General features: G+C 41.6%; 1 protein-coding gene across 1 annotated transcript in view; it reads right to left on the reverse strand.

Moving 5' to 3' along the window:
• Window positions 1-12272, reverse strand: part of PCSK1 (proprotein convertase subtilisin/kexin type 1) — a 31266-nt gene extending 18994 nt beyond the window's left edge. Inside the window, exons 1-6 of the mRNA XM_040090750.2 lie at window positions 12070-12272; window positions 10548-10652; window positions 7026-7136; window positions 4619-4765; window positions 4096-4172; window positions 2419-2507 (exon numbers count right to left, since the gene is read on the reverse strand). Coding sequence (XP_039946684.1) covers window positions 2419-2507; window positions 4096-4172; window positions 4619-4765; window positions 7026-7136; window positions 10548-10652; window positions 12070-12252 — 712 coding nt within the window. The 5' untranslated portion in view covers window positions 12253-12272. The remainder of the gene's footprint in view (window positions 1-2418; window positions 2508-4095; window positions 4173-4618; window positions 4766-7025; window positions 7137-10547; window positions 10653-12069) is intronic.
• Window positions 12273-14334: the final 2062 nt, after the last annotated feature.

Below are 14334 nucleotides of genomic sequence, written 5' to 3' on the forward strand. Positions count from 1 at the left end.
GCAGTGATATTCCCCTAAGCAGATTCCAATTCTGTCCTCTTGCATAAACTCTTTTATTCTTGCTCCCATCATCAGTCCCACAAAATCAAAAGCAGGCAAAGCCCCAGGTAATTTCAGACACACATATATGTATCTGCCTAGCAGAAAACTATTTTTAGCAACATGTCGCTATGCACGAACTCTCAGCCCAGTCCTTTGTAAAATGGAGCTTCTTAATAATTTAATTTCCATGGCAGCACCATGGAAATATCATAACACAGTGGTAGGGTCCAGTAGGCATTGAAAATGCACATACCCTGCTTTATACCGGAGGCGATTGATACACATTTCTCAGATCCACAAAACCAAGAGCTAAATGTTAAAGGGCACTGAAAGGTGTCACTTTTAAAACTGGAATTAAGAGTATTTTTTCTTCACACGGTGCACAGAGAAGCTCATGGTACTCCCAGCCACAAAGTACTAGGGAGGCTAGTCAACGATTCAGAACAGGCCCAGGCATTGATGTGACTGGAGAGAACATTCAGGATTGCTAAACTCAGTACTTTCACAGAAAACAAACAACAAAAAAACTTAATGGAATGTTTTGTTTTACCCTCAAGGCAAAGTTAAACCAACCTGTGATGCTGAAAGTTAGAGAACAAAGTATTCCACATTGTCAGGGTTTCTTTCCCTAAAGCAAATACTGCCGATGATCAGAGAGAAGTCACTGGCTGGACCACTGATTTGTCCAATGTGGCAACTGCTACAAGCTAACAGCCACTTAAGGAAGTCATCCTGAACAAATGTCAAGTAAAAGTGTGCAATGTGTCATTCCATGGGTTCAAAGGAAAAGAAAAAACAAAAAGAAAAGGGAAAAAAAAAAAAAAAAAAAAAAAAAGGGTAAAAAACAGCGTATGGAGAAATTCATCCTGTAGAGCTTAGATCAAAAAAATTTCCATTGTTTGGCCACTCCAAATTTATCTGAATCTTTTGAAGACTTCTCTTATCTTCCATTGCTCTTTGAATATATTTTTCTTCCGCCTGTCGTAATCAGTCTGGTCACATCTAACAGCTTACAATTTCTTTCAACTTTTTGTGATGGTTTTAGCCACACTTTTTTGCTAAACCTATATATTTTTCCATTCTTCCTCCTCCCTCACCAAAGTGTATGCTGCTCACTGGGTAATATGGACTGCTGGACTGCTTTTCCTGCTGTTATTTCCCTTGTCTAGATAAATCATCCCGCACAGATCTGTAGTTTGCATTTGCAAATGAGCACAGATCATATGCAAATAGCTGTGGAAGAATCTCCTCTGTAGAAGCAGGAGCCTTAAAATATGGGCAGAGTGAGATTTCAGACATCTTTGCAGCTACATCCCTTTTGCCTTCCTTTGAAAATCTGACATCTTCATATTGTGAGTGAGATATTTTATTTAAACAGATCATGACAGCATAATGCATTATGGCAAAGGCAAACTGCAAAGCTGACATCCATGAGAGCTCAGTGGAGTAACTGGGAGCCGACAAAACTCCACACTGAAATGGTAGGAACGCCAGTTATGGGTGTCAATTGCCACCCATCATCCCGTCCTTTAAAAGGAAAAGGAGGGAATAATGGAAAAAGTAGGACTCTACAAATAACTTCCTCTGAGCTAAATAACCATTTGCAACAGATACTTGCATCATGATTATTTTATAAACAACTAACAGATTGACTCACTGATGAAAAAACAAAACAACGATATTGATCAATGGGTAAGAAATACTCTACTTATTTTCTAATTTAACCTACGGTGACAGTAGAGAAGGAAGGTGTTGAAACACAAGGACAGTAGTTTGCATAACTTGACTGACATGACCTTTGGAGTGTGATTGTGTAAATGGAAACAATATGCTGCAAATATGGATGGGTGTAATTTTGTGTACTCCTACTTTCACTCTACTTAATCCCTCTCCTCCCCTGGATAAACGCTAATAAGTAATTACTCCTTCATTCCTTAAAAGGTATTGTCTTAACTCTAGGTAAATAATAAGTTGTTCCTATTATTGTTGTTGTTGTTCTTAATATTATTAATTGTTGTTAATAATATTAACATTATGATTACTAGTTTCATTGCTATCATCATCATCATCATCATCATCATCATCCCTGCCTATACTGTTGCTGCTGTTATATATTCTGCCAATCTATCTATTCATAATCAAATTCCAGACTTTATTAAAGAAATCCTGTTGACATCCTGTTGATTTTTGAGTTCAGCATTACAGGTGTCACTCAGCACTGTTTCCAGGCAGGATTTTGAAGCTCATAATACTGCAACATAAATGTTTTCTGAAAACGACCAATCATTCATATTTCAGATAAATGGTATCTGGCAACACTCACTATCTGTCTTGTTTCCATTCATATTAAACATCTAATTATTTTTGTTTCCTTACCTCCAACCCTGGAGTTGTAGGCTACTCCGACTCCGCATTTTCTGTTGTTGGCTTGCATGGCAATTTCTCCTGCACACCGTGTTCCATGCCTGAATAAATACAGCAAGAATAAAGAACACATCATTACAGTTTCGTTGTATTGTACAGAAAGACTCTTCAAGGGCCTCGATTTGTCCACATTCTTCCTTTCAATGAATGCATTGCAGTTATTGAAGAGCTTTTGAGTTGTATCTACATGATACAAAAATACTTATTTATCCTGAGCTTCATTAAATATAATTTTACCTACTTAAAGCTCAAAGGAATATTTTCATGAGATGATAAATGTTTTCCTTAATCGCACTGCAGATACCAGTATTTTAGTAGAGGGAAAAAGTGGCGTAAAATTACGGGGCTAGGAAGCTGTCTTCAGACAGAAATATGATAGAAGTATTTCTTAATCACAGTTTGGATACTTTTTTCCTAAATGACTGCATTTACTTAGGATTTCAGAAAGTGAGCCTTTAAAGTATCCCCTTTGCTAATTTCTTCTTGTAACAAACTATTTTCTATGCAATTTTTTTTTCCTCATGGGTGATTCTAATTCCTCAATGCAGAAAGCCGTTCTGTAAGTCCCAAGGTAAGTGTTGTATTATGTAATGCTACAGATTCTTATTCAATGACATGCTTCAATGCTTCTCACCTGAATTCCATTTACTTATTAATAAAGATTAGAGGCAATACAGTTAGATTTAAGAGATAATGACATCATAACAGAGAATAATGGATTCTTTCTCTAAAATAACACTGTAACAAAGTAGAAATGCCATTTTTTCAGATGTCTTATTCATGGGATTTTTATCCTTAGACTGATTTTTTTCCCTTCATACAATGATTTATGTTGTGAATGCTACCGTATTGTCTGATAGGAAACAGGGAAGCAATGCACCGGTTTCTTGCTATCTGTACTGAGTTGTGGCATCCTAATTTGTTTAAGAAATTGACTGTTTTTTGACTCCAGCTTCTAAGGAGGTTTTTCCTGTTCTCTTTCTTATGGACAAAATCTGTAACTGGACTACAATGGGTGTGCCCAGATCTGACAGACCCATCAAGAAACGTTATTTTTCTAATTCCAATGAAAAGCAGACTACTGAAGTACAACTCTACTTTGGGAGGTGTCATTACAGAAACACACAGAGACACATGAAGAGATTATTTCCTTCAACTTGTAGAAAAACATCATCACCTTATATGTGCAAAGACATGAAGAAATTCAGGACATCATAGGGAGATTACAATTATGAAGTTCTTCATCTGGGAATTTTATCCTAGTGTTTATATAAGCATTATGTGAGAATGCTTCCACAAACTGGAACACAGAAAGGTCCTGAATACCCAGTAATGATTCTTTACATTGAGGGCAACCGAGCACTGCCACAGGTTGCACAGGGAAGTTGTGGCCTCTGCCTCTTTGGAAGTGCTCAAAAGCCATCCTTATCATCCTGGGCAGCAGGCTCCAGAGCTCCCTGCTGGAGCAGATGACCTTCAGAAGTCCCTTCCAAGCTCAACCATCTAGTGATTCTTCGTTTTATAAAATAACTACCACAGGAGAAACACAGAAATTTCTCCACTATATCTTCTAACACACAAACCAACACTAATGTTTTGCTCTCTTCAGACAACTGTGAAGCTACTCACTTGTTTTCATTTGTTGGGTCATATCTAGGAAAGGGATCATGATCATTGTCATTGAAATCATAACTTGCCTTTGGGTCCTACAAAGAAAAGCAGAATTAATTCAGACAACTGGAAAAGGCATTTTTAAATTGCATACAAAATGGGTTGTAGACTCTGTATTTATTTATTTGATGTGCCTCATATTGACAGCAATCAAGCTTGTAGAATTTGATGGCTATTAACCATTCCACAACCTTTTCATGGAGCTTTAATAATTTAGCATTAAATCACTGCATAAAAATGTGTCTGGGAACAAAGGAACGGAAAAACAAGACAACAAAATACCCACCCCACTACCATTGCTAAGTGACATTCAGCTTCCTGTGACACAGACCAGGTTCCAAATCACGCCTAAGGCAAATATTTCAGTCTCTGTACGGTGGGAGCTGACTTACAGAACAGACAATGAGCTGGGGAGGAGCGTCTGTTTATCAAATTTACAACTGGTTCATCTATTCCATAGCATTCTAATGCTCAAACTTACATAGTTAGCATAGATGTCAGTGTGATTCCACTCCAATCCATCATCTAGGACTGTGATGACAACTCCCTTGCCTGTAAATCCCTTCTGCCACACAGGAATAACATGGAGATCCAGTTTGGGCAGGGATGGAGTAATTCTTGTATCTTGCTGTGAGACAGAAGGGATTAAAATATATCAACATTTTATCCATTTATACCAAACAGGTCCAAACTCATGTTTTGAAGATGCTGTAAACAATTTCAGCCTGAACATGTGCATTTTGCTCAAATTTTGCAAATACAAAACAAAAATTAGTTTCATTAAATACTTGCAGCACTGAAAGATTTACTCCACTGCTTGAATATACCTGAAGACCACTTCAGAACAAAAACCAACTTGTATTTTTGGTAAGTAGGCAGCAGAAACTAAAAGTGAGAATGCACCAATATATCTTGGAACACTGGGTTAATGATCAGACCTGCTAATGTTTGTTCTTTCCATTTGATGAAGAGCTAAGACAGTGCCTGCAGTACAGTGAACTGGATTTCCTCCAAGTGTATCTTCTCCTTGGACATTAAAGATAGCCAGAGCAAAATAATTAATGGGAAAAACAATTAAGGTTTGGTTGGGAACAACTGTGTTGAATCACGATTTTCTCTTGACTACTCACATTGCTGCTCCTGTGGTAAATCAGCTGGAAATATGAATCATGTATAGCCGCCTTTTCCGCAGCAAGTTTTTGAAGAGTATCTCCTAGGTGTGTCACTTTCCCCCTCTAATACTAAATGGGCAGTATATACATCTAATTTAGAAAACATTCTTACAGCTACCATAAAAACACAGATGTAAAAAGAAGCACTTTCTTTCTGTTCCTTTGTGCACAATTATGTTAGCTGATGGCAGGTTTATGTGGTTTTTTTTTTCCCCAAAGAAAAATTGCATAAAATACAAGGAGTAGGAAAAGAAGCTTGTTACAGCGATAAAATTTCTTTCCTTTTTTGCTTTCTGCATCTGGCTGCTTTGATTCAGGAAAATATTTGAGATTTCAAGCTTTGTTCTCTTGAATCCATGAAATAATATTTTTTCTTGGTGATGTGTGAAGGTACACTGGATAGAGCTAAAATTGTTGCCATCAAATCACAAAAATGAGGTTATAGTCAGTTATTCACTGCAAGGCAAAAAACATATTTTGGAGGAAAATATATAACGTATTTATGCATTTCATCAGGAAAATTCAATGTGCATTGCAAACAAGGATAAGCAGCATGTTTTTCTTTCTCATGTTTCTCATGTTTCTCATGTGTGAAAACTAGAGGGAAAAGCCGTGAAAAAACATAATTAGGAGGGAAAAGAAACTAAATCTTCTGGAGAGCAGAACGTTGCCCTTCCCACCCCCACCCCCCCCCCCAGATTGCATTTATGAATCCTGGATGTGTTTGTGTATTTGTCTGGTGTGTCCTGCTTTTTTGAATACAGGAAAGGAAGCAAACTCACATTGGGCTTCAAAGAAAAGATAAATTCTTACAGATAGCAAACTTTTTTCTGTTCAAAAGAAGTCTGCAGGAATCTTCATGGAAATATTTTATGCTATGTGGTTTATAACTTATCTTCCCTAGCTCAAATGAAGGAAAGCAGCCTAGAGCTGGGTATGATTTCTCTAACATGAACTGAGGAAAAGTACTATTTTCCAGCTACTCGAGCCCCATTTGTGCTTGACTTTTCTTTTTGATTAGTTATACCTGCTTTTAATCCCATCCCTATTCTGAGTGAAAGCAATGAATCCTAGACTGAAGGTACAGTTAGATGCATAATGGAAACACAGGCTCTTTGAACAAACCATGTAAAATCTAAATGATCAACTGTATTTGTCAAATTACATACACAGAAAGAAGCTATGGAGCCCAGGAAATTATTTCCCTGAGATTTTGAGCATGTGAGCAGGGTTTAGACACTCTCTAATATATAAATCCTAGTCCATGTGGCTGAAGGTGCTTGTCACATTCATGCAGATGCTTTTGTTTCCATCTGGTGTATGTATTCTGCACTACCAATTTTAATTAAAAAATACACGGCCAGGTCCAGATATGGTAATGGAGTTCTTACACAAAAGCAGCAAATATTTTAAAATTACCATTAAAGTAATTTTCAACTGTTAACAATTTGTGATATCACACCCCCCTCCCTCCCTGCCCCCTCCAATACTAAACAGCAGCTGAATTGGCATCTAGAACCTTTGTAGAAGCGATGCTCCACAGCAGAGAGAAGGTTGCCTGAAAATGATGCACAGAGATCACTCATTTTTACAGCATACACTAACAAAAGGAACTCTTCATTCATTCCCTTCAGTGCAATCACTCTGATACTGGTAAAATAGTGCAGCTGATGGCACAACCCCCTTCCACAGTTCCACAAGGCAACAAATTCTTACCAGATACCACTGCCGATTCCACATAGGGTCATTGAAAAGGCTTTCTGCTGAGTCTCTCACAAAGGCACGCTTAGTTCGCTTTTTTTCATACTGCTGCTCTGCCCAAGACACCTATAATTATTTGTAAATATATAACAAGTGAACCTCTTTAATTTGGGACTTTCTTAACCTAGAGTATAAAGGCTTCTGTCACACAGAGAAATTTTGGTGCCTAAAGCAAAATGAGCAATATTCAGTACAGAGAAGAGGATTATTTAAACTGTAGTACAGTGAGATTTAGGGAAGAGAACTTGGTGAAATCACAATAGTGTACAATCAATTAAAAGAAACTCATTAAGTGGAAGTTAACAAAGAACTCCTGTGAGTTTTTACATCAAAGTAAAAAGTGAGGTTTTACATCAAAAGCTTTTTTACAAGGCATTTTTTTACATCAAATAAAACCATATAATGTGTCTAGAAGATCATCCCAGCAATGGTGCTTACTGAAACAAGGAAAACCACAGCCTGCTTCTTTTTTCTGCTTATCTTTTATTCACTCTCCCAATTTCCTATTGGGAATGAGAAGGAAATAAGAAAGATTATCTCTGGCTATTGTCTAGCAGTCATAATGATGCTGTTACTCACAGACCAGCTGGACCTCCAAGTCTCCTTCCTAGCGGTGTTTTTAAATGTGGTTAATTAGCAAGCTATGAATATTAGACTAACTTCATCACTGGCATAATTCCACTTAAGGCAACTGAAAGCCAAAATACTCCAGCATACTTTGATAAAGCATCAAACGAGTTGCACAGCCTTTGTGCACAGACTCAACAGTCTCTGAGGCACTAAGTTTATTTTATATGGGTATCATCCTTGAATGTATTACTGAACCCAGTTCAAATGAAATACTGATGATGATGCCTCTCTCTGTGCTGCATGCTCCTTTTGGAAAGGGAATAAAACATTATTCGTAGTTGGCCCTTGCACGGTCACTCTGATGCAGATACTGTTGGTCCTTTTCATCCAAATTCCAAGCAGGCAAAGCAAACTCAGCTTCAGTAAGATTGCCAAGATCCTGTGACAAGCCTCATGGAGTTGCCTTGGATCTAATCTTTTACTTTCAAGCTCTGAATGGATTCTGTTCTGTTTACCTACCCTGACTGAACAGTTTTATGATCCTGACATCTACCACCATATATGAAATAATAAGGACACAGAAGTTACGATTTAAAAGTATGGTTTCATTAAAATGCAATTTTCTAATGAAAGCCTGATGAAAATTGACTAAAAGAACATAAATCCTTCAAAATGGTAGCTGCATTAGGCATGTTTACTACTTTTTTTTTTTGCTATATGTTTAGTCCTAACCCCCCTACAAACCTTGGTCCTAGAAAATGAGTATACACATGCAAGCATAGGTATTTTAAACTGTCCTAGTGAAATCTCAGGCCATACATTCTTGTGCACATGTTGGAGCAATAACCTCTATCTTTCTTTCCTGCACACAGCAAAGCTTGACCTCTTCACCACCCAACAGTAATTAGCAATTGACAACTTCCATGCTTGTTATTTTTTTTTCACTTTTGAAGGGAGATGAGCTGAAACTCCCAAGCACATATGTCAGGCAAACAAGCCAAATGTTTATCACTCAGCAGCTGAGGTTCCAATGGTCTCCAGCAAAACCTGAATATCCCACACCAAATCTCCAATCACTGATGTATAAAGCAGTAAAAAAATCTTGATTTACATCTACTTGCAAGAAAGTAAATTTGGAAACTAGTGCAAATATTATAAGAAGCTAGGTAACCAGATAATTTTATCCCTTCAATATATTCACAGCCTTTATCTGTTTCACAACAAACAGTACAGGAAGTAGATAAATATTCAGATGAGAGCCAAGTTTTACCACAGCTTTCACATTTAACATGCCATAAAATTCATGAAGGTGTTATATGAACAAAAAGAGGATTCCCTTTTCTCTCCCTTTTTAAAGGTTGAATCTAAATCTTTTTTAAGTAGGCTGCTGCTGAACAAGAGCAGCTTTTTAGAGCAAAGGTCCCTGTGTAACTACACAGCATTACATGATTGCTTTGTGTTTATACACTAACATAATTCATAATTACATCTAATTTATTCACAGAGTTAATTTGCGTGCTGGATGGTAAATAAAATGGAAATTGCAGTAAATTTAGCAAATCACCTGAAGCATTTTGAATCTAAGAATGCAAGGATACAATAATGTCTGGTAGCAATATAATACAATCACATCCATTCTGCTAAAATTTTATAATGTGATGTATTGAAGACTCTCATTCTTCCCCATGTAACAGACCTATTTGATGCAGTAAGTTCAAAAAGGAGAGACTGCACCCAAAACTCTGATCTTGAACATTGTACTACAATGACATGGGTCATCTGGTCATATATGTAGGCATAAATTGGAACTAGTTTAGACTGAATCTGCAGGTTTGAACTCATTAAAAATAATCCAAGTTAGGATTATTTCAACTTTAACTGTTAAACCAGTTCTTGTTTGCAACGGATAGACAATGTACAGTTTTGAAACAAAACAGGCAAAACAAATACCCTGTCTTGCCACACAGACAAGACTCCTATCTGACATTTACATCTAAAACCTCCAAATAGATTACTCATTCTGAAGTGATTTGTCCTTATATGATAATTTTCTGGTTTTGACAACTAGGTTACTTCATGGTTTGGACAGCTCATGTTGTCACAATGATTGCTGCAACAACCCTGATCTTAAAATCAAATGTTTTTGTTGAGAGGTTTCCCAGAAAATACTTTGTAAGAGAGGCTTACAGCTTTCTGGTCTGCTCTTTAAATTTGTCATGCACCCCAGTTTTTCATTATGCTTGCAAATAGAAATGCTTCTCTCTGAAATAAAGCCAGACAAACAAGGAGTCTGCTTCACCAGTGAGTTGTACCTTAGACCCCTGGCTCTCCAGTTTGTCTGTTCTCTGATTGTAGTGGCATATCATTGTAACAAAAGTCTGCAAGTCTGGAATGTGTGATGGATCCTTTGAGAAGGGATTTTAGCTTGTCGTAGAAGCCAATCCAGCAGGACCTTAGCCCTTCTCCCCTTCTTTTTTTTACTTAATATTCAGTCACTTTAAATCAAACCTAATTCAGATGGTAATTGCATGGATATGGCCTAATTAAACTTAGTGCATCTATAGATTTTTACTTTGAATCCAGACCCTTGGTTCCCTGTTCACATTTTCATCAGTGGCACATCAACATCTGAAATTCCGGTGCGGCCCATCTTAAATCTTAATTTGGAAAGCTCTTGTAAACTTTATGGTAAGGGAGATTCAGATTCTGCCTGTGAATGACAGAATAGTTAAGTATTATTCAGCACGACTACGGATGGCTGAATATATTAGACTTGCAAAATGAAGAAGGTTTGCCTGTGACCTCTATATGAAACTAGCAGTAAGGAGACAGAATAAAAATGTAAAAATAAAAACAAATGAATTAAAAAAAAAAAAAAAAAAAAAAAAAAGGAAATTTAACACTTACCCGCTCATCATCAGAAAGTCTCTTAGTGATATGAATAGCACTTCTTCGGGATCGTCTTGGGTGACTTTTATGTCTGAATAAGTAGTGGTTTTTCAGTGATCCAATCTGTAAGACACAGACATGTTTTAATTATCAGGAGGTATTTCCCCACTGTGAGCAAGTACCAACAATCACAACCTGAAAGAAATCACTCTGCCTAAAAGACAAAAGAGGGAGAAACTAGCCTTCAGATATTTTAATCCAAGCAAGGAAACACTCTTCAAGTAACAAGTGCTTCTCTCAGCCTGTGTGCTGCTAGAGGAAGCTGGAGGAGTAATTTCATTTGGGCTACTCAAGTGCAGTCATTACTACTACAATACTCGAGTTACACAGCACTAGTGTACTAATGACCGCAACACTCATAGACACACCTTGGCACGGCCACATTTCAATGGACGGGTCGCACACTAGTTTTATCTTCTTTTCCTGGGTGTCAGCTGGACAGGTGTGAAAAGCTTTGCATGGCTTCAGACACCTCGCTGCGGGGCCGGGTTGTACAGGCACCCGCTGTAGCAGCGTTTTCACTGGCTCAGCAGCCAGCCACCAGGCATGCCAGTGCACCCTGCTGACTTTGAACACCCCGCTCCCCTAAGGACGGGCTCTTTGATAGCATATGTACCGGATACAAAGGCAGAAGAACAGAACGCACAGAGGCTGGATCACGCCTACCGGTTTGGGAGCGCTGAGAACACGGCCGTGCCCTAACGCGGGGCTGGGCAGGCGGTCAGAGGGGGCTGCTCACAGACAGCACCGGGGGCACGGAGGGGACCTGACCGCGACCCGGACCACGTGGCCGGGCCGGGGGCAGCAGGGTCCCAGCGCTGGGGGACGCCGCGCCTGGCACAGGACCCTCGTCGGGCGGTGAGAGGAAGCTGCTCCCTCACGGCGGTTACTCATCCCTGACAACGCTGACGTCACGGCATCCCAAAAAAGCGCCCGAGGGATGGCTGGAGAGAAGCCCCGCGATGGCGATGGAGCCGGCGGGGCGGATGCGGCGCGGGGCCGCAGCCGAGACCGCCCGCGCTCTCCTCCTCCAGCCCGCACTGCCGGGGGAGAGCCGAGCGCCCTGCCCGGTTCCCTGTGGCACAGCAGGGTGCCCGGTAGATCTCCGCAGGGAGAGCCAGCTGCCCTGCCTGGAGCCCTACAGGGAGAGCCGGACCTCCCGCCCGACCTCGCCCGCTCCCGTCAAGGAGAGAGAGGTCCCCGCACGGTCCCCGCACGGTCCCCTGAGGAAGAGCCGAGTCTCCCTGCCCCGACCCCTCTGAAAAAAGCCGTCCCTGGCCCGGCGCCAGGGGCGGACCCGGACCGTGGGAGTCTGCGGTGGGGGACCGGGAGCTTTATACTCCCCGGAGCCCCGCAGGCGGCAGCCGGGAACAAGTTTGAGGGAGAGGGAAGGGAGGGAGCCTCGCGGGATGGGAAAGGAGCCCCATGGCAGAGCATCCTGAGGGATGTGCCGCGGCGGCTGTCCCCCGCCCGGCCGTACCTGCCCCACCAGGTCGTAGTCCAGCTCGTCCGCGATGGCCCTGGCAGCGTCGGGGCCGGCCGGGATCTCCGCTGCCCACTCGTTTAGGAAGAGCCGCCCGGCGCTACCTCCTCGGGGCAGGGACCAGGCTGCCAGGACCACGGCCAGGGCCGCGAACCGGGCGGCCCAGCGCCGCCCGGCCATGGCCGCGGGACGCGGGAGGGATGCGGGCGGGCGGGATGCGGGCGGGATGTGGCGCCGCGTTGCTACGCGATGGCGCGGAGCAGAGCCCTGCCTGCCTGCCGGCGCGGCTGCCCGAGGCTCACAGACCCTCCGGAGCCGGAATGGAAATGAGTGTTTACACGTCAAAACGACGACAGCCATCCTGACGTCAAGTGTACCTGGCCCCCGGCCAGGGGGGTGGGGTGGGGGGGGTTGATTCCTAGGGGGGCGCAGAAGCGAGCGGGATGGAGGCGGGAGCGCGAAGCCCGGCGGGTCCCGGGGGACGGGGGGAGGGGGGGATGACGGGGGTGGCGGCGGCTCGGCGGGACGAGGGGTGCGCGGTTTGGTCCCCGAGGGTCTGGAGGCTGCTCCCCGAGCGCGAGGAGCCGGGTCGGTGCCGGTGTGCGATCGCTTCCATTACTGTAGGCGATCGATAAGACGGAGTCCGAGCCGAGGTGAGACGGGATGGCGGACCCCGCCCGCCCCACGCACCCGTCCCGCGTCCCCTCTCGCCTCGGTGCGGCGGCAGAGGGAGGTGAGTTCAGCATTTTTTGTTCAGTTGGGTTTCTAACCCAGGACCCACCGGGAGACACAGCACGATTAACACGCATTGTTCCCCGACACCTCTGACACACCACAGATGTGCTGCATTATTGGGCACCCTGCCCACCCCGATGATGATGGGCAAATGTGCTTATCCTCAAATACAGTATTAATTTTGTACAATTTCTCATTTAAAAATAATTTCAATTTTTATTATTTCAATCGCATCCGGTGTTCCACACATCGTACTTTTTCAGCAATTACTTCAATTTGTTAAACACTTATTTACACATTTTCATTTTGCATCTGCATTTCCCCAGCTCCTCCAGTTTTATTTAACATTCCCTCTACCATTTCATTGTCTTTTCACATGCTAGAAAATGCTTCTAAAAGTTTCCTAGTGTTTTCTAAATGCCCATTGCCACTGAAACTGAAACTTTTAGCATATTCACTCTGCAGTGCACTGTATTTCGTTTCTTGATTCTTCCAACTTTTAAACTGTAAATTTTAGCAAGCTCCTTTTAGATCTGTGTTTCAATACTGTGCTTCCTTCTATTTATTATGGAGTGACAAGATATGCTTGCCTTGCTCTTCATTGGCTTCTAAAATGGGAAAATAACCAGAACATAAATATGAAACAATAAGCAGAGAAAAGTATTTTAAAAGATCAGTGTTTCATTGACATCTCAGCCCCAGACATCACCATGCCAGAGTGGATATGGTTCTGGGCATCTCTATGGACCCAGAGAGATCAAGGGACTGTAATCATTGGCACTGCTGTGCCAGCCATAAGAGTAGGAGCCTCAAATAACAGGAATATGAATGGACCTATGAGAAGGATAAATAGTGAGTGTGTAGTGAGTATACTAGAAATGCCAAAAGAATATCAGTAAATATTGATATAGAATAGAACACTGATAAAATGGCACTAGAGCACTGCCCTGTTGCTCACCCAGGTTTGCTTTCTGCAACATGGTGTGACGACCGGTCAAGGTTCACCAAAGCCGAGGCAGCAACCAGGGCATGTGGCTCAGGTTCATTTGAATTTATTTTACTCTCTGCATGATTTTCTCAGTGTTCACTGCCAAAAATGTCTTTTCTTCACTTTTCTGGACAGATGCCTTAAAGATCCCTCTGTTCCATTTTTAGAATTGTTTCTGAGGCTTTATTTAAATGTGGCCATCTCACCAAGCAATTTCTGATTCCATGTGGGTTTTTCTCGTATGAGTGTTACCAGCAGTGTTCTACTCAAAACACAAAGGGCTCTTTACCTGTCATTTCTAATCACTGAGACTGCAAGTTGGCATGGCATTTTACTGCACTTTGTATTAAGGAACTCTGCAGAAATATTGTCTCCATATAGAAATGAAATCAGGGTTGTATGTACATATAATGATAATCTCCTCAAGTCTTTAAGTAGCGGTCAGAACATCTACATTCACAGAAGTGTTTTGAAAGTCTAGGCTCCCTTTTCTAAATGATTAATTCATTCATATACATTTGGTTTTTAAGAAATCCTTC

This window comes from Hirundo rustica, chromosome Z (assembly GCF_015227805.2).
Source record: "Hirundo rustica isolate bHirRus1 chromosome Z, bHirRus1.pri.v3, whole genome shotgun sequence".
NCBI lineage: Eukaryota > Metazoa > Chordata > Aves > Passeriformes > Hirundinidae > Hirundo > Hirundo rustica.